The following is a 19,009-nucleotide window of genomic DNA, read 5'->3' as shown; positions in this document are numbered from 1 at the left end:
GTGTTTCTCAGGTTTCTTTTGTGACACTTTTGGGCAAACTGTTGCTTAACTTAAAGATGAATAACAAGCAGCTTGCCTATTAGGTGAATCGTAAGAGCGGGATTAGAAGCAGGCAACAATAATGGGTTAATAGGTGCTACAACCTTTCGAAGGTGCTTGCGCAAACTTTACGGCAACTTTACTCCGTTGATTTCCGTAGCGTTTCTGCTAGCTTGACAGCAGAGTTTCGTACAATTATTTTAATTATACAAATAGTGGTGCTGCGACTCCAACCAGAGAAAGAGAGCGAGAGAGAGAGAGAGCGACAGAGTGAGTGAGTGAATTGAAACATGGTTTACATTGACACACGCAACGATCATCCACAGCAACAAACCACAAAACAAGCAACCACCCCCCCGCAGGCAGCCGCGTCCCCATTTTGGACTGTGCAAACAACGGTCAACCCGAAAAACCCGCCCCGTACAGAGAAACGAAAGATTGTTCAATTTACCGTGTACATATAGATGCTAATGATTATTATTTGTTATTCCTTTATTATTAATAAACATTAAATTTTTAATCAAACGGTTTCAGCGCTATATCCCCCCCCCGCCCCTCCTGTTGCTGCTCCTGCTTCCTTTCTTGCATGCGATGGAAGTAAAACTTTAAAGAATAAAAATACGAAAAACAAATAGCAAACACTCATAAACAAACACATCGCGACCATCGCGTCCACAGTTCGGCGCGTGCTGCACTCGGTTGAGATTAAGGTAGCTTTTGGAGCGAATGACAGTGGATACACCTTTCTTCGCCAAGGACGACAAAACAGCAGCCAGTTCAATAGCCCTTCTGAGTGGGACGCCCGGGCGGCGGCGGCAGTGTTGGCGGCGCTGATGCTATCGCACGGCCCATGGTTGCCGTGCCGGAGTCAATACTAGATGAGCTTGTCCGAGGTGTAGTACTGGCGCGATTCCATGCTGTGCCGCTTGACCACGTTCGTTACCTGGCGGGCCATCGTCGACTTGGTGCTGCGGTAGTTGGTCGGTTGCGTCGCCAGCAGGTACGGTAGCGGTGGCCGGCTCTGTACCGGCACCTCCGTGCACTGCATCCACGAGGTGACGTCGTTGATGGCGACCAAGCTTTTGATCTGCAGCTTCTGCAGCTGGTTCGTGGAGGAGGAGGAGCCGGACGAGTGCTGCTGCTGCTGTTGCTGCGCAGTGCCAAGGCTGGGCAGGCAGGTTGTGGTGTTGCTGTTGTTGCTACCGGCTGTCACTCCACCGTAGCCATGGTAACCGCCGGTTGACGTCGAACCGGCCACCGTGCTGGTACTGTGGATGGTCGAAAACGTTTGGTTGGACTGTGGGGACGACTCGGACTGTGGCAGATGCTCGTTGGTGATCAGCTTCGCGTACGTTTCCTTATACTTGCGTCGGTCCGAATCCGTGAGCAGCTTGTTCCGATGAAAGTTGATGTATATCTGGTGGATCAGGTGGAAACATACAATTTAATTACTTATTCCTTCTCTCTCTTTCTCTCCCCCTCTCTCTCTCCACATCCGGCCCCCGGTGATACTTACGCTCTGTACTAGTCCGCAGGTGCGTATGAGAAAATCGCGCTGCCCCAGCAGCGCCATCCGTTCCCGCTCCTCGTAGTCCGCGATCTGGTCCGGCATGAACTCGTCGTGCTTTTTCGCCACCTTCGCGACCTTGCGCTTGCGGAGCTTCTTCTTGCCCGCCCCCATCCCACCAGCACCACCACCGCCCGGCCCATTACCGCCGGCCGCATCCTCGCCCGCACCCAGCCCAGCGCCCTTCTGCAGCTTCGGATTGTGCTTGTGCAGGATCGCCTGGTTCAGGCGGAAGCGCTCCTCCAGCTCGATGCGCTGCTGCTTGGCACACTCCTCCCGGCGCTTGCTGGCCGCCGTCTCGTTGTACACCGACGCCTGGCTCTGGGCGATGAAGAACTGCAGGTAGCGGTTGGGGTCGCCGGGCGCGGGCAGGATCCGCCGATACCCGCCCAGATGCGTCTCCTCCCAGTTGATCTGTTCGGCCCACGGGCCCATCCCCTCCTCGCCGTACCCATCGTCGTCCGGATCGTTCGCGTCGCGCCCTTGCTGCTGCTGCTGACCCTGCTGCTGCCCTCCCTGCTGGCCCTGTTGTCCCTGCTGTTGCTGCTGCTGCTGCTGATCCTTGCTAGCCGTCTGCTTGGAATAATCGCGCAACCGTTGCAGCAGCCGGTTCTGGATGCGCCGTTTGTCCTCCTCCAGTACCCGCTTTTTCACCTCCCCGTTTAGGTTGAGCATGATGAACGTGTCCGTGATGAGGGCCTCCTTAATCTCCTTGTCGATCGCCTCGTCCGTGTGGAACGATGGCGAATGGTTCACCTCCAGCACGTACGGTTTGAGCTTGTGATCGATCAGGATGTCGAACCCGAGCACCTCGAAGCACGCCTGGATGATGTCGTGCGTGGGAAAGCTGGCAGTGTACGTGTGCTTCAGCATTGGCCAGGCGCTCATCACCGTTTTGACGATCACGTCGTCGATGTTGCTCCACAGCTCGGCAATGTCGTAGCCTTCCGAGGTCAGGATGCGATTGAGCGTGGAGAAGCGTCGCTTCGAGCCGGCCTCATCGTCGTTCGAGAACGTCCGGCTGTACTTGTTCACCGAGTAGTTGGTCAGGTGCATGAACGTGTTGGACGCGTTCGTAACGCACGGTTCCTTGTACTTGTTCGTGGCAAATCTAGATGCGATAAGGAATTAGCATTAGCAAAGTCGTCAGACATTCACACGTAGTGATGGACTAAAGATTCTGAACCGACTCTGGCTTTTGTTATTTCGATTCTGATTGGCTGGATTCAGAGTCGTCTGGATTGGATTCAGAGTTGGCGGAGACGGAGTTGTCCAGAATCGAAGTCGTCCGGAGTCGAAGTTCTCCGGAGTTAGAATTGTCCAGAATCGAAGTCGTCCGGAGTTGGAGTCGTCCGAAGTTGAAGTCATCCGAGTCGAAATCGTCCTCAGAGTCGTCCGGAGTTGGAGTCGCCCGGAATCGGAAGTAGAAGCCGATCCGAGTTGTAGTCGGTTTCGAGTCCCGAAAGTTGCCCTATCGTCTAGATACAATGTAACAATCAAAGTCCTGTCTGTGGAGTGCACGCAGAATCTCCGGTTGATTCCGAATTCGACCAACTCACGTCGAAACTGGACAACCCTAACTCCGTACGGCTACGAATGATTCCGGCAGGCTCCGAATACTTCTGGATTAATTTACTGCCAGTATTTTATCAACGCTACCCATTACTATCCACACAACCTCCCACTCTTACCTAGCCAATCCTTCGTTGTAGACAAAAATGCGCAACGGATCCGTCGAGGTGATCAGCGTGTAGACGCGCAGATCAAACTTGTACCCGTCGATCAGCAGCGGCTTCGTGATGTACACCTGGCAGATCATGCGATCCTTCGGATTGATCTCCTTCAGGTTTTTCGTCAGAAAGATGCCCTTCCCCTGCGAACCCTGGTCCGGTTTGAGTATAAACGTTTTGCTGCGATGCGTTCGGCTGTAAGCGACGGCATCGCCCAAGCTGTGGAAGAGAATAAAGATCATCAGTAGTTGCCACCAGCTCCACATGCAATCATACTTACTCGGCCGGAAAGCACCACGTTTTGGGGAAGATCTGATAGTCCAGCGGGAACAGCTTCAGCATCCGGTTCAGATTGCGGGCCAGCAGATCCTTGCGGCAGATCTCGAACATCCCGGGAAAGTGGTTCACCTTCTGGAACCGTCGCATGTCGCGGCAGAAGTCGACGCCCACGAACGAATCCGTCCAGCAGACGTTCCACAGGTCGGACTCGCCGACCAGCCGATAGCCGAGCCGTTTGCACACGCGCGTGATAATGTCGTAGCGGCAGTTTAGTATACAAATACTGATCGGTAGTCTGCAGAAGGTAAAGGAGCAGTGGCAAGCGAAATGAGGGGGAATAAAAGCAGAGTGAAAGATGATGTACTTCGAGTTGGGATCGATCTCAGAGTTATGACACGAATGAGCTTAGTACAAGACAAGAGAGACAGAGGGAGGGAGCAATAGATGATCCTGCTATCGGTGTGTACTACTTAAAGAGACGATCGGGAGGGTTCGGTTTTGGTGCAGTCACGACAACAAGCAGTCCAAGTTGTGCGGAGAATGTGTGCATAGTAGTGGCCTGTGGTCCCAGGTCCCCCTCAGTAACATGGTGGAGTGATATCGATTAGAGAGCTATGGAACGAGCGATATGAGTCGAGTAGATGACATGAGTTGAAGTAAGCTTCAGCTGAGGGAGTGGGGGCTTACGTTTTCTTCGCTTTCTTGAGCCTATGTACAAGGCGCGCATTTTGGTCGAGAGCAGCACTTCTACAACAGCTGCACATGACACAGCAGATCGTGAACCGGGAAGAGAAAGGAAAAAGACACACACATACACACGGTTACACGCACTGAAGGGAGCGGATATTTAGTGGGAAGGATGACTAAAGTAAATCAAATAATTTACACTTTTAAACGTGCATTTTTTGTTTCTCAATAACTGTGGGTAGAACGAAGGTCGCAACTATTTATAGGCAAAGAACAGATGAGCGAGCCAGTGTAGTTGCCGGGTGCCATACATAGTTACTACACCACGTGGAGAGAAGGTGCATCGTAGTAGCCGGTGCACTAATACGACACGAGCGGACATTTGGAAGTGCCTACTTTAACAACACTACACCTAAAAATCCTCTTTATAGAGACAAATTAACAAATTAAAAGGAAAAATAATGAAACTCTATAATTATAGATCAGTTTTAATGATTTAATGGGAGGTTTTTTGGCAAGCAACTACTGCAATGCAGCAAACATACAACCAACTCCAGTCCCTGGAGAGAGAGAGAGAGCAAGGATAGGAAAAGCCTAAAGTCTAAAAATAGAAGTCATAAAAAAAGGAAACTTCGCTTCCTCTGCGTGTGCACTTCAAAGCAACCCCCGTTAATAGCACAACTAATTTGTGTAGTCCCCAAAACGCCTCCTTCCCTTTACCTCCAACTTTTGTACCACAATGCCAAGAATGAAGGCCTACGAACCATAAAACCCCGAAACACAGGAACACAAACTTTCCTACTTTCGTCCCATTTTGGGACTTGCTTCGGATAAATATAATGATTCCCCTGCACGAAAACTACCTCCGAAGACACCATCCCCCCGGGTTGTGGGGGGGCACAACGGGTGCAAAATCGTCTGGATCGGTGGGTCTGACTCCAAAAATAAAACAAGACCCCAAAAATAGTAGTTGAAGGTACACGTTCACGCACTCACAGTGCTATAGGTACAAAGGGTCTCTTCCATCTCTCCCAGCCGAACTTCCCAGCAAAAGCAAAAGGGAACAGACGGGGCACAGTGCATTGGTGTATGTTTTTGCTAAAATGGCCCGTACTAAAGGGGCAACAAACAGTGGGGTCGGCCCCGTCCGAAGCAACAAATAATCAACAACAGAAAGGGGTTCTTGTTCCGGCAACGGAACGTTGCCTAGGCGCCAACAGCCCGGGTAGAGCTGGGTGGTACGCGTCAGACCCCTTCGCTTCCTGCAAAACTACAAGCCTAGAGTACGTGTCTATCGATTTATGCAATCTAGTTCTTTGCTACTAGCTGAAGGGGTCTGTTTGTGTCTGTGTGTGATTGCCTAAATTTCCACTAGGCCACACAGAAAAGAGGGTTCAGGTGTCGGCAATACAGCGCAGCAGTGTTTGCGAGCATTCTTTGCAGAAAAAATAGACTCCCTCCACGTCCAGTGGCCACCGGCTAGACAGTACCTCCTCTTCCCTGTGTTTTCCCCTACCCTTTGACAGAGCTTTTTCGAAAGATTGCGGTCTGTACGATAGCGCTTCAGGGTGTTAAGACCATCCACCCCGGATATCCTTTAAGCCGAACGGGGCGTTTTTCGTTCTTTCACCCACACGAAGTGCTTTCACGACGAACAACAACGACACGTCGGCAATATTCAAGCTCACTGCTGGCACTGATGGAACGAGCTCAAAACTGGAGCAAACTTTACACCCCACCCTCGGGTGGCCTCCTTTTCCAATGGTGCGAGAAAAAAACGGGACCTCTGTGCTGGATTTGAACTTATTTTTGCATAACCGTCTCAAGGTGCTGCCTCAACTCCGCTTGTGCTTTTTGGGGGTTTTGGAAAGGCTTAGCAAGTGGCAAAGGAATCTAAAAAGCGGGTTGTCCTTTCTACTTTCACCTATTCACAAACTAATTCACTATACCTACAAAGACGACTTAAAATCCTGCGGAGATATGGCCGGACCCCAGACAGTATCTCCTGCACCACATAAACCACAAACCAGGGGCGGTAGGGGCATACTCACTTCACTTCCTTCTTGCTCTCCTCATCGCCGTGATGATGATGGTGATGGTGGTGATGATTGCAAAAGTGTTTGGAATTTTTCGTATCCGCCTCGCCGCCGCAGTACACCGCGTAGTTGCGATTGTTCATCCGCAGCAGCCCCTGCTGGCCCTGGAGCTGGCCCTTGCAGGACGGGGCATTGCCACCACCGGTGTTGCCACACTCGGTAGCACTCTTGGACGAGAAGGACGTCTCGGTAGTGTCCATCTCCGACTCCGAGTCCGAGCTGGTGCCCGACTCGGCCGTACCGGACGAGGTGTCCTCGTTCGAGTCCTCGCTGCCATCGTCGCTGCTTCTGCTTCTGGTGCTCTTCTTCTGCACGATCGGCTTCGGTTTGCTGTGGCTGCTACGGTTGATCATGGTCCTTTTCCCCCCACAGGGCTTTGCTTGCTTGCTTGCTTGCTTACTTCACTGAACTGATTTGGCAGTTTTGTGCTGGAAATTTCACTCCTTTTCACACCTGCAAACACACACAAAACACACGGTGAACTGCGCGATAACAAGCGACACATCAACGCTCCCCTCACCTCGAACTTGGGGCGAACCTACTCCAACCTATTGGAACAGTCCTGGTTGTCCACCGACCGCTGTCCGCTGTGGCAGGCAAACAGGACCGCAGGTGCTGCTAGCGTATCCGAATGTGCATCGCCTGAAGGTAGCAGCGCGCGCGCCTCCCGAAACAGATCGCCGTCGTCTTCTACACTGCTGCGACCGACAGTGGTACACTTTCGCACTGCACCATTCGCACACTGCGCGTAACCAATCGAGGTAGGCGGCTAAGCGGCTGAACACGGCGCCCGGTGCACATACTCTGTATAGCGCTCTTCTTTCTAAACAGTATGTGTGCGTGATTGTGTTATTGTGTATGTACGTGTGTGTATGTGGGTTTTAGTAGCAATGAGGCGCGCGCCTCGCTGGATCGTCGTTCGGCGGTGACTGAGCTGGTCGTGAGTCGAAAGGATACTAAAAATAGTGGCAGCAGCAGCACGGGCGCGAAACCACCGGCCCCGTGCATTGAGGTGGGCTCGTCACGAAAAGGACGAGCGCGAAAGTCTACAACCCCCCCCCCCCTCCTCCCCGCCCACCACTTGGGCTTGCGGCCTGTCAGTTTCGGCGTTTTGGCCGGAATCGGAAAAGGGGGGGAGGTTTAAGGGGTAGAGGTACGCGCAGCTCCGTCTCCATCGCTCGAAACACGCCGTTGAATGCGCGGGAAAAGTTTTTCGCGTAAAGTTCTGTGCAGAGCGGTGGGACGCGAGTGAGGCGCTGGGTAGCGAAGTAGCAAAAGCGAACGAACGAACGATGTCACGAACAGAACGCAGGCAAGGTGGAAAAGCGGACGGCACTCGATGGGCTGGTGTCTGATATAGTGAGGAGGTGGAGCGGAGGTTGGATCGTTCCAGTTCCGGTAAACAGCCGTTGCTGCGTCGCTCCACGGCTAGGATGGGGCTCAGCTGGAATTGTAGCTGGTAGTTTGGTAGTACGAGTAGTAGTAGTAGTAGCAGTAGGTAGTGGTGGTGGTGGCGGTTGTGATAGTATCGGAATACAGCAAAAAAAAAGACTATTACTACCCCTTTCACAGGGGAAACCTCCACCTGATTACGACATTAAGGTCTTTAGGTTTGGAAGCTTCCTTTGCTCGCGTAGTAACAAGAGGGAGTTCCTAACAGTTCCCTTTTCTCTCTCCCCCCAACCTGTTTAGGTCCTAATCCGAACCCTTTTATAGTAAAACTGTGTTTTACTTCAAATCTGAATAAATTGATCCTTTTTTGTTGCAGGGTTGCTGCTGCCATACTACCCAGGGGTCGCAATTTAATAAAAGTTTCGCTATCAGGCTCGAGCCTCGAAAGTTGTGAATATGTATCGTGCAGCTAAAAATATCTCTTTTGAACTGTTGTTTGAATGAATGGTTGGGGGATGTTTTTTGGCGCTTCAGGTATGACCTCGCGCGGGTCGTTGACTGTGAGAGCGTGTACATTCGCGGAGATTTTCTTTGGCGGTTTTTTCGGGGGGGGAGGGGACAAAAAAAGGAAAGATTGATCCTTAGGATGAAATGGATTAATTGTAATTTACAGACAATTATTTACTCCATTTTGAAATAATCACGTGGAATCGGTATTGGAATTGCTACTAATCAATGAATTGATATGGATTCATACTTGTTCTAACCCATCACACACATCAGTCTCACTCCACGGTGCAAGGAGTCATGGGTACGAGTTTATAAATCATCGCCAGTCACGACATTGTGGCCGTACAAAACGTTCACATTAATTTGATCATATATTTTGCCCTTACTGACCTGCTTTGGCAATGTAAGGTTGGAGATGGAGTTTATATGTTTGTCTATTTTTTTTTTAAATTATAAAGACAAAACAACACGCCAACAATGATGAATTTTGCTCCCTTTTTGTTCGTAACAGGGGAATTGACCAAAAAGACATGATTCAAATGGCGCGATTGCACGATGCGCACGATATAGTACGGGGATGGGGACCTCCTGCTGTGGGCACCGCGGAATGTGCCACGTTAGCCCTATCTTCTGTATTGCATGACTGGATTGTTTTATTGGCTGTTCTTCTCCGTTTTTTTTCTTCAATGATACAATTTTCTTTCCACCTCAAACCGTACAACGTGTTGCATGTGTGGTACCATTTACAACCACGAGCAAAGGGTTTGCATGAATGAGTCATTAACTCATGCCAATTGCTTCGTCTTCTATCTGTGCGATGGTTCAATTAAAGCGCTTAATTAGATGGTGAAGATTGCCACATACCAAGAGGGGGAAGGGATGGACAGGCTTTCTTCAAGTAGCGACCATTGTGACGGTTGATCGGTCTTTTACGGTGTATCAATATTGCACAACTCATTATAAGCTCGTTTTGCAAACTGATCTCCCTTCCCCCATTCCTTCCGGGGACGTATCGTACCAAGGTTTTAACGTAGACCTCTCCAACCTCCCTCCCTTCGACCGTGACATAGCGCGATTCCGGCAACACTTCGAAACTGCGGCACATGTTCACAGCAAAAGTTGTTATAGTAACATCGAAATAATACTTAAACCATTCAAATGCAAAAACACTCTCCCGTGCCCACACTGGAGGGGGTGGGGGGAGTGGCTTTTTCACCTGTAATGTTGGTAAAAAGTTAAATTTAATTCGTTGCGACGTGTTGACGGGCCGAACAAAGTTTCTTGCTGCCAGCGGCTAACAATAATAGTGGCAACGGGAAGTGTTTTTTTTTTAAATTATATTTTAAACACTGGTTGCCGCCAAAGCTGTAGTTGGGGAGGGTGGGGTGGGGGTTGTTGGGAGGAATCGACGACGTGTTTGATACGCGGGAGAGTATTTAATTTATTTTTGCTCCCCCACCACAGGCACAAATCAATCAGAGGTGATTGCCACTTTAAGTTTTTGCGTTGGAAATATAAAGAAATGAGTAAAAAACGCCGTTTCCTTTCTGATTTCAATCAAAAAGGGAGATTTTTCAAAACGTCTTTCATTTCCAACGGTTTTTTGTTCTGCCGCACCCGTTTGACAGCTCGGGCATGAGCGCGTGTGTGTTAACCGTGCCTAATGTGCGTCGCTACGGGTTGCAGCGGGGCGTGAGTGTGTGTTAGTGCAAAGGCGGTGAGCAGGTCGTAGCGTGCAGTGATGTTATTGTTTGTCCCGCGTCCGTACGTGCCGTTTTGGTGGATCTTTTACCTGTTCGGGTGTTTTTTTTGTACCTTGCGTTTCGAATATACCCGTTGCAATCACGTGAAGCTACCAAGTCTTCCATACTGCTGTTAATGCTGGCAAGTGTACAGAAGTCAGCTGGAGCGAGGAGTAAGAGGGTGCTTACCTGTTGTGTCGTGTGAAGGTTTGTAAAATTGAACGCAGTGCTCGTACAGACCCGCATACGGCAGAGCGAAGGGTGTGAAGCTGTACGCTTTTTTTTTAACTGTGTAAAGGAGATTGATTGTATGGAAGCATCAGATTTGGGTATGAATGTTGCAAGCTAAAAGAAGTTGTGATAAGATAAAATAACATATCCCTCTGTATGGATATCGCGGTATCGTTACGTTAAAGTTGGATTTTTTTATCGCCCCTTACAAGGACAAAATAAACAAAGAGGAACATATGATTGGCCCAATGCGCACTCTGTTTCTGCATACACACTTTGCTTGTGGATGTGTGAGTTTTGACGTTTCCCCGAACAGGGTGACTCATCGCGGTGCTGCTGCCGGCAGTTACGACGATTACAGCGTGCGCGCGCTATCGCCGTTCGATTAGATGAGCCATTTTTTCTTTTGAATAAACAAATCAAGTGTAAAGTAACAGCAACAAAAAAACAGACTTTTCAAAAACACGGTTTCAAAGTTGATGAAGTGTATCATACAGAGTGCTACTTTTTTTTGCAACAGTGAGTCACGTTCCTGTAGTAGTACCCATTGCAGGTTTACGTTCGGTTCTCACGGCCGTTAAATGGTTGCACAAACATCGTTGGTCTGTTTTTGAACTTCCTGGGTTCCTGCTGGATGGACAATGTTTGCGGAGCGTTTGTTATCGTACATGTTAACACTCTAAACAGCAACAAAACATGTAGAGTCGATTTCGAACCGAGCGGCCGAAACCCGACCCTGAGGTTCAGTATTCCAGCGTCTTATCGACCGGTGCAAGTTCGGTGTGGCATGTTAATCTCTCTGTTCTCTCTCTCCTTGTGCGTATCGCTCCTTGTGTTCTACGAAGTAGACTTGTTTTATTGCTTTATGTAATGTGCACAAACATTGACCTCCTTTGCGCTTGCAACTCATCTGCACGGTGAAGAGATAGGAGTGATAGCGTACTGAGAAGATAATTAGATTACCTAAACTAACCTGTCTCTCCGTATCTCTCTCTTGTTCTCTTGTTTTAGGAGCAGCCAGACAGGTGTCTTAACACATTTGCAAACGAAATGCTACACACCGCTTGAAGGAAGATAACGAAAATCCGAAGTTCCGCAGACGCATCTCGCTCGTCACGCGTCACTTGCTGACCACTTGCTGCTTCTCTCACACACACACACACTGGATGGTGTTGGCGAGCGATTTAGTATAACCGGGAACCGAGCACGAGCTGCAATGCTTCCATCGAACGGATCCGAACCGGCCGGGCCCGTTGGCCAGAACGAGGCCAAACTGTTGGCGATCGTAGTGCTCGGGTTCGGCAGCTTCCTGTGCGGCGTGCTGCCGATCTACATATCCCAGCGCAACCGGCAACGCTACCCGGGCACGCTCTCCTTTCTGCTCTGTCTCGGGGCGGGCGTCCTGCTGGCCACGGCCATCGTGCACATGCTGCCGGAGATACGCGAAGCGCTGGGCGAGTACGCGGAGATTGTGTTTTGCAGTGGCTTTTTCCTCATGTACGCCATCGACGAGCTGGTAGAGTTTTGCGGCATCGCTGGACACGATCATGGAGAGGACGGAGAGGGTGAGCAGCGGGCGGAACAGGAGGGGCGTTATGGGGATGACTCAGACGCGGCAAGCACTTCGAGCCGCCGGGAGCGGCGGTACGGTGCGAACGAGGAAACGAAATCGCTTCTCGGCAGCGGGTAAGTAGCAGGCAGAATGTGCCTTTCCGCTGTGCGTCTGTACTGATCATCTCTGCCATTTGCTTTACCTTTTCAGCAATAACTCCGAAGTGACCGCCTCCCGACGATCGCTGGAAAGTGTGGTGGGGCTGGGCGGCAATCTATCCCGCCGCTCGTCGCTGAATGGACCGCCGCCGGCGGGAAGGGCACAACAATCGGCACAAAGTGCTGCCGAGCTGCAGCTGACCGGTGTGTTCGGGCTGCTGCTAGCGCTGTGCATGCACTCGCTGCTCGAAGGGCTAGCGATCGGGGTGCAGAACTCGGGGCCGAAGGTGTTGCTGCTGCTCGGCGCCGTCAGTGCGCACAAGTTCGTGGTTGGGTTTGCGCTTGGCGTGCAGCTGGTCGCGAACGGTGCGCGGGAGCGCTGCTCCCACGTGCTGCAGGTGCTAACGTTTTCGCTCGGCTCGGTGGCCGGCATCGGCATCGGCATGGGGCTGGATGGGCTGAACGAAACGCTCACCACGCTCATCATGCCCGTGCTGCAGGGATTGGCGGGCGGCACGCTGCTGTACGTCACCGTTAGTGAGGTGTTGCCGCGCGAACGGGCGAAACGACGGTGGCACACGCGGGCCATGGGACCGGGCCAGTTTGGGGCCGTTGTGGTGGGCTTTTCGCTCATGTCGGCGTTAAGCTTGGTGTTGAGCGATGAGTAGAGTAGGGCGTCCCTGCTCATCGTCTGCCCGTTATCGTATGATCGTAGTTCCTGGTGGTGGCGGACAATCTACAAGCTGGGCGAACGAACAAATGCGCGATGCTCAGAGTATATCTCGGATCGGTCACCGGCTGTGCCAAAAATGTTTTAATACTAGGATTTTTTTAATTAAATTTTACAATCGAATAGAGAAGTTCAGGCGATGTAGTTAGATAGTAGCTGATGTACAAATGGAGGGAAGTGGCATTAGTATTACCAGAAAGTGTGTAGTTTTGTGAGTTTTTGCAGGGAGGTAGGTAGCAACTTTGGATAACTTTTAATCCCATAAGCAATAAAAAAGAACAAAAGCTGCCATTTTACACTTTGCACACACTGCGTGGAGAGAAAATGAAGGCGAACCAACACGAGTGGCTCTGGACTGGTTTTTCGGGAAGATGGCCATTACTTTTACGACGGGGGCAATCTGTATCGCTGCCGGCTGCGATTTCGATCCGCCAACGACTACCGTTGACCCACTTTGCCACCGGCTCAGCGTCACATTTCCGTGGTTTTGTGCGTTGTCAGAAAATGAAGGTTTTAAAAAATTCGGCAAAATTTGCTTTCCCTCTTCCCAACACACTAAAACAGACGGAAACGGGTTATTCCGTTGTCGTCCTTGTGGAGATTGGGGGGAGGGGGGCGTCATCGTCATGCAAAAAGAAAAAAAACGCGTCCGGGAGGTGAGGTACATATCACACAAAGAAGAGAAATGCAAACATATGATTTAAATGCTGAATGAAAATAAGGTGGAAAAAGCACATGCAGATCACCTGAACCGGAGGGATGATGAAGAACAAAAGAAACACACACAAAAAAAAAAAAGCAAAAAAGAAAGACGTTCGGGCTGGCGTCGCCAAAGAAGTTCGGAGGTAACCTTCACGGTCGTATATGCGATTTTGCGCACCCGAAGGAAGAGCGCAATCGGCGAAAGGTGGTGGGTGATAAGCGATGACGCGGACGACGCTCGACGAGGCTCGATCGATCACACGCCGCGTGGCCGGAGGTGGCTGGTGGGGATGATGCCCCGATACACACGCCCGATCGTGATGCAAATTTTGTATGTGCCTTTTCTTGTCTGTTTCGCGCACGGAACCACAGCACAAACATGTGTACGAAGCGCGCACCCGGGCCTGGCCTGGTCGTTTCTTGTGGGACTTTCGAAAAAAAAACAAGGAAGAGAGAGAGAGAGAAAAAGCGCACAGGGAAACCACACGCACGGTGGGAACGAAACGTCCGGTGCGGGTGGCCAACAGATTCCGAGCTGTGCCAGTTCATAGGTTTATGGTTCACATCTCCTGCAATCGGGCAGCCAAATTGGTCCACCTGGGTTATAAACCCTCTCTTGCCGGTGCACGCGTGGAAATCAGGTCATCAGGTGGCGCAAAGCAGGCAAAGCGGGTTAGGAACTTCTTGCTTAGCGGGCACAAAAGCAGAAGCTCACACAAGTGTAACCTTATCGATCGTACGATTGCCGTAAAGCTTCACGTCGCAGAGATCTACGCGCAGAGATCTTTGCCACTCAAAGATTGAAGATTGACCTTCAGCGATCATGCGATCTGTCTGGTAGAGCGATTGGACGTGATAAGCATTTTTGAAATATTTTAAAACATTTGCAACATTGTAAGGCAATCTGTCTGGACTGGAATTGTAATCTGATTGCGGAATTTAATCTATTTATTCTGGATCACGAGCCTAGACCTACAACGGACATGATGATGATCAGCATTCTTGATTGGAGCGAAAATAATCAATCAATGCTGGAGAATTTTCTCCAAAATATAACCTTATATTGACCCTTCAACGGACACTGTTCCCCGTTTGTCCAGCTTGAAACACGAGCCACAACCACTGTGCGCCTTTAATCTACCCGAAGGGGGGACAACAGTGTCTGAAGACGGCGCGAAAAATTATGTCCCCACCGTTTCTGCACCACCCGAGCCCAAGGCCCCACAAGGGTGGAGTTGTTTGCTGTTGACATGAACGTTGATCGGCTTCAATTCACCCCTCCCCTTTGGGGACGTTCTGCAGTCCCCCTGTGCCACTCCTGCGGTGACTTCTCCTTTTGTTGCGTTACAACTTCCCCCCCATGCGAATGCGAAACGGATGTAGAAAGTCCCACCGTAACGCGTCATTGCAGGCACCCAAAAAGCGGTGTGAGGAGTTTTAAAATAACAGCACACACACGCGGGGCTGAGGAGTCCTCCCCACTCCATGGCCTGGACGTTGAAGATCACCGATCCGCTGCAGCCCCAGCAATTTGGTTTGGGTACGGAATGGCTCTCTTTCGCATGGTTTGACCGTGGCAGACACATTGTGTAAACGACCGCAGAAGCGTGCGGATCGCGATCGATACCTCGTCCCCGCGTGCGCGTGTGTGTGTAAAGTGACCACCCAAAAAGGTGTCACCGTGACGATCAAAACGGATAGATCAGTTCCCCCCATCCCTTCATCAACCCGCGGTGGCTTGTTTGTTCCGGCCTACGGTTTTGTGTTATGCCGGCGTACCGCGATCGCGATCTGCCTGTGTCCGTTAGATAATGCCATTTACCCGCCGGGCGCCGATCGGATCGAGGTAGAGGTGATTGAAGTTTGGTTGAAAGTGAAATTAATAAACAACAGAACAACTATTCAAAACGGAAACCGCAAAACGTGACGCAACTTACGCACGCGACGTGCGTGGTGAGTGAGTGATCGCTTGCAAGAAGGTAACGTTCGCACTTCGGAGTTTGTGTGCGGTGATCGTGTGTGCGTGTGTGTGGTTGATCTGCAACGAAAGATTTGAAAAACAAGAAGAAAACCGACCACCGGTTCAGCGTTTGTCACTTTTTTGCGTGCATTTCGTGCGAAAAATCATTCACCTCGCGAGTTACGGGATGCGCCGGTACACGCATCGGCTGTCGGCGGTGGTGCTGCTGGTCGTCGGGCTGGCCGTTGCCGCCAGCGGCATCTATGTCGTCGAGAGCGGGGGCAAGAAATCGTTCCTGCAGCTTGGCGCCCACCACTGGACGGACGGGGCGGACGACGATGGGCTGTGGTCGAGCCTGCTGGAGGAGTACACTGTCGGGTGAGTTCAAAATCAACCACCACCAGGGGCCGTGCAAGGGGAGTGTGCGCTCATTTCACACCCCCCCCCCCCCCAAAAAACGGCTCCGAACCGGAAGTGATTGCATTGAGTGTGTGTGATGCGGGGGGAATCCAAAATTGGAACTGAAGGTTGTTGTTGTTTTTTTTTTGTTGGGAAATTGAGTTCAGTTGAGAAACTAACAACGAATCGAAAGGGGTGAAGCTTTGTTTGTACGGCCAACCAGTGTGGAATTGGGCTCAATATCGTGAAGTTGTGGTGAAGCTTATTGAGATGCGTCGAATATGAAGTAGTTGATAGATAGATACTACTACTGTGGAAGAATGATTCACGAATCATGTTTAAAATCAATTTAAAATGTGTTCACGGGATCTTTAAGCAATGAAATTTGCACATGTCATCTCAAAGTTTACATGGTTTCAACTCAGTTAACAGGTGAAGGCTGTAGCAAAAGTTGAATAAGGAAAAATGTGCTTCCAACCACTAGCTTATTAAAATAAAATGCTCCCAAACGTAATACATAATTAAATGTGTTAATTTTGGTAATGATTGTTTGCATTATCTATTTATTTATTTGTGTATAACACTACCGAAAAAATATATTGAAATTGATTAAAAAAATGTAAAAAATGAAATGATATGCAATGAAATGATCAATCCAGAAAATAAGTAATTCAAATACTTTTAAGAGCCTTTTGTGTACAAATGTTTATGAATACACACATGTTTTACTTATTTTGTGCCTTTTTTGCATCATAGAACGTCTATGCGGTTCAAAGAGTTTAACGTACAATTTGAAAACAGGGATTTAAACCTCTCCTACGATTACACAGCTTAAAAACATTTTTAAATGGTGTAACTTTCCGTTAAAAAAAAGTAAGCTTAAGAAAAGCTAGTAAAAACCAGCCCATAAAGTAAAAAAGCTAGAATTGAATCACAAAGATATGTTAAAAAAAGGAAAGAATTGAAATAGAAAACAAAGTAGATGAAACAGAAAACAAATTGATAACAATTAGCAACAATAAGAAATTCTCCTTTTAAATCACCTCAAAAAGGCACATGCCTTTTTTTCTTTATTTTTATAGAGACTTTATGCCAATTGGCCTCATTCGCCTCTTGAGGCACATGAATGTTCATATATTCATTTTAACCTGCTTAATGTTAAGCACTGCGTATCCGTGATTTAAAAAAAATCCCCTCACGAGTGCAACAGACTCCCTAAATAGAAAGCAATCTCACCCCGACGGCTGATTGCATCCCGATCATTGGCGCTGCCTCCGGGCGCAAGCGTGCGTAATGCTTGATCATGTTTGTCTCATATGTTTATGGTGTTGTTGTTATTTTTGTTCACTACACGCCCGGCCAGCCTGAACCAGAGTGGCACCACCAGCGCACTGAGGGAAAGTCGCGTAATGCAGGCGACCGTCGTAGCAGCGGCAGGACCGGCGCCAAAGTACATACCCACCTCCAGCTTCTACATCAACAAGCGCATCGGCGAGGCGCTCGAGCTCGACCCGCAGCACCACGCCGCCCACCTGCCCCACCGGCCCCGACCGCCGGTAGGGAAAGTGATCGCCAGCACTGGGGCCGGCGGCCTGTACGGCGACAACCAGCTGGCGGCCGGGGCCGGCCACGGTGCAACGTTTACGCCGATGCGCCAAACGTTCGGTGGCGCCAGCCCGACCGAGCTGCTGGCCTCGCCGCGGGAGGTGTCCGAGACGGACCTGTACCTGCTCGGTGCGATCGAGAAGCTGGTGTACCGGGTGGACTACATGGAGAACCGTTTGCGGCGGGCCGAACAGATCATCTACTTCCTGATGGCGGGCAACAGCCAGAAGCAGGGTAAGTGGCTTTAGGGGAGGGCGGTGATATTTCGGCACAATTTTCACCACTTTCTTCTTCTTCTCCTCCCGCACAGAACCGTGTCCGCAGAACTTTACGCAAGTGCACGATCGGTGCTATCACTTCGATATCGAGCGTGGGCTGAACTGGAAGTCGGCCAGCACGATGTGCAAATCGTACGGGGCGCATCTGGCGGAGTTTGAAACGGTGGCCGAGTTCCAGGATGTGGTCGCGTACATCCTGAACAATCCGGTCAATCGCGGCAAGGACTTTTGGCTCGGCGGACTCAACCCGGGCCTGCTGTGGATTTGGGCCAACTCGGCCAAACCGGTTAATCCGAACACGAACCTTAGCTCGATTACGAGCAGCTCCAGCTCCAACAAACCGGGCTCGAAGGGAACGGCCTCCACCAAGCCGACCAATCTGAGCAACAACGGTACGGAACAACTCCCGTCCGAAGGTACCAAGATTGTGAACAATCCGTCGGCGAGCAAGCACCCGACGCTGGAGATTACCGGCAGTGGACGGTGCCTGCGGTTGAGCTACAACGCCGCACTGTACACGTACGGGTATCGTGGGGAGGACTGCTCGGCACAGTTTAGCTACGTGTGCGAACTGAAGGACAAATCGTTGGACAATGAAATCTCCAGGATAGCGAAGCAGCTCAAGCTAGCGGATGATGTTTCGTAGGGCTGTAAGGGTGAGAGAGCCGCGATGTGGGAGGGTCGTTATTTATTGAAGCCAGCAGGAACGTTATTTTTATTGCATTGTGATGAAGATTATGGTGGGGAAGATGAGCGTTTTTGTTACATATTTAATGAATTTAAGGTACCACAGTAAGTGATATAGAAGTAAATAAAGTCCCTATTTATAAACTGAATGTATCTTTTTCTGCATGCATTGATAATTTCAAGTTCAAACGAATGTAAATAAGGTCAGAGTAGATCAACTGATAGCAAAACAATCTAAAGGCTAAGTGCTCCTTGCCTGTTTTAGATGAAGTCACCAGGATTAGTAAAGAAGTGAGGCAGAACCTGATCTACTAGCTGTATTTGACAGGGATCTTCGCTGTTAAAGTTGTGGTCAGTGAGGAGTCGTTGAAGTTGGCGTTGCCAGCGTCAATAGAGGAGTTACTTGGTATTTATGTATCCAATGTTCCAATGTTTCCAATTGAAATAAGTAAATAGTGAGTAGCTATTTGAAAATAAGTTATTTGAGGATATTTCTGAACAATTCTGTGTTGCTTATACTATAGTATGAACACTTGGAACCCCTGTTTGTAAACCTGCTTTAATGCGAATTATATAGACCATGATGGGGCGGTCCCGTGGTACAGTCGTCAACTCGAACAACTCAATAACAGGGGCACGTCGTGAGTTCAAGCCCTGAAATGGAC

The 19,009-nt window shown here is 49.9% G+C and overlaps 3 protein-coding genes across 9 annotated transcripts; 2 read left to right on the top strand and 1 right to left on the bottom strand.

Annotated features, from left to right (window-relative positions):
• Nucleotides 1-513: 513 nt before the first annotated feature.
• LOC121603469 (tubulin polyglutamylase TTLL13-like) lies at nucleotides 514-7,221 on the bottom strand. 2 transcript variants are annotated; one of them, XM_041932209.1, is made up of 7 exons: nucleotides 6,919-7,221; nucleotides 6,354-6,851; nucleotides 4,303-4,371; nucleotides 3,617-3,910; nucleotides 3,298-3,555; nucleotides 1,556-2,717; nucleotides 514-1,456 (listed from the first exon to the last, which is right to left on the bottom strand). In XM_041932209.1, the coding sequence occupies exons 2-7, from the start codon at nucleotides 6,749-6,751 to the stop codon at nucleotides 914-916; spliced, it is 2,724 nt and encodes a 907-aa protein (XP_041788143.1). In that variant the 5' UTR covers nucleotides 6,752-6,851; nucleotides 6,919-7,221; the 3' UTR covers nucleotides 514-913. The 2 variants fall into 2 exon arrangements, with proteins under 2 accessions (XP_041788143.1, XP_041788145.1); XM_041932211.1 differs by lacking the exon at nucleotides 4,303-4,371.
• Nucleotides 7,222-9,966: 2,745 nt separating this feature from the next.
• On the top strand, nucleotides 9,967-13,631 carry LOC121603472 (zinc transporter ZIP3). 6 transcript variants are annotated; one of them, XM_041932227.1, is made up of 3 exons: nucleotides 9,967-10,249; nucleotides 11,285-11,959; nucleotides 12,036-13,631. In XM_041932227.1, exons 2-3 carry the CDS (start codon nucleotides 11,490-11,492, stop codon nucleotides 12,649-12,651), a joined length of 1,086 nt encoding a protein of 361 aa, XP_041788161.1. In that variant the 5' UTR covers nucleotides 9,967-10,249; nucleotides 11,285-11,489; the 3' UTR covers nucleotides 12,652-13,631. The 6 variants fall into 6 exon arrangements, with proteins under 6 accessions (XP_041788161.1, XP_041788166.1, XP_041788167.1 ...); XM_041932232.1 differs by lacking the exon at nucleotides 9,967-10,249 and adding an exon at nucleotides 10,285-10,371; XM_041932233.1 differs by lacking the exon at nucleotides 9,967-10,249 and adding an exon at nucleotides 10,421-10,792.
• A 1,101-nt stretch (nucleotides 13,632-14,732) lies between these two features.
• LOC121603471 lies at nucleotides 14,733-18,497 on the top strand. Its single transcript, XM_041932226.1, has 3 exons — nucleotides 14,733-15,753; nucleotides 17,138-17,613; nucleotides 17,690-18,497. The coding sequence occupies exons 1-3, from the start codon at nucleotides 15,563-15,565 to the stop codon at nucleotides 18,301-18,303; spliced, it is 1,281 nt and encodes a 426-aa protein (XP_041788160.1). The 5' UTR covers nucleotides 14,733-15,562; the 3' UTR covers nucleotides 18,304-18,497.
• Nucleotides 18,498-19,009: the final 512 nt, after the last annotated feature.

Source organism: Anopheles merus, chromosome 2R (genome assembly GCF_017562075.2).
Source record: "Anopheles merus strain MAF chromosome 2R, AmerM5.1, whole genome shotgun sequence".
In the NCBI taxonomy this organism is placed as follows: domain Eukaryota; kingdom Metazoa; phylum Arthropoda; class Insecta; order Diptera; family Culicidae; genus Anopheles; species Anopheles merus.
The sequence above is the reverse complement of the archived record's forward strand: the minus strand, read 5'-3'. Positions and strand labels throughout refer to the sequence as shown.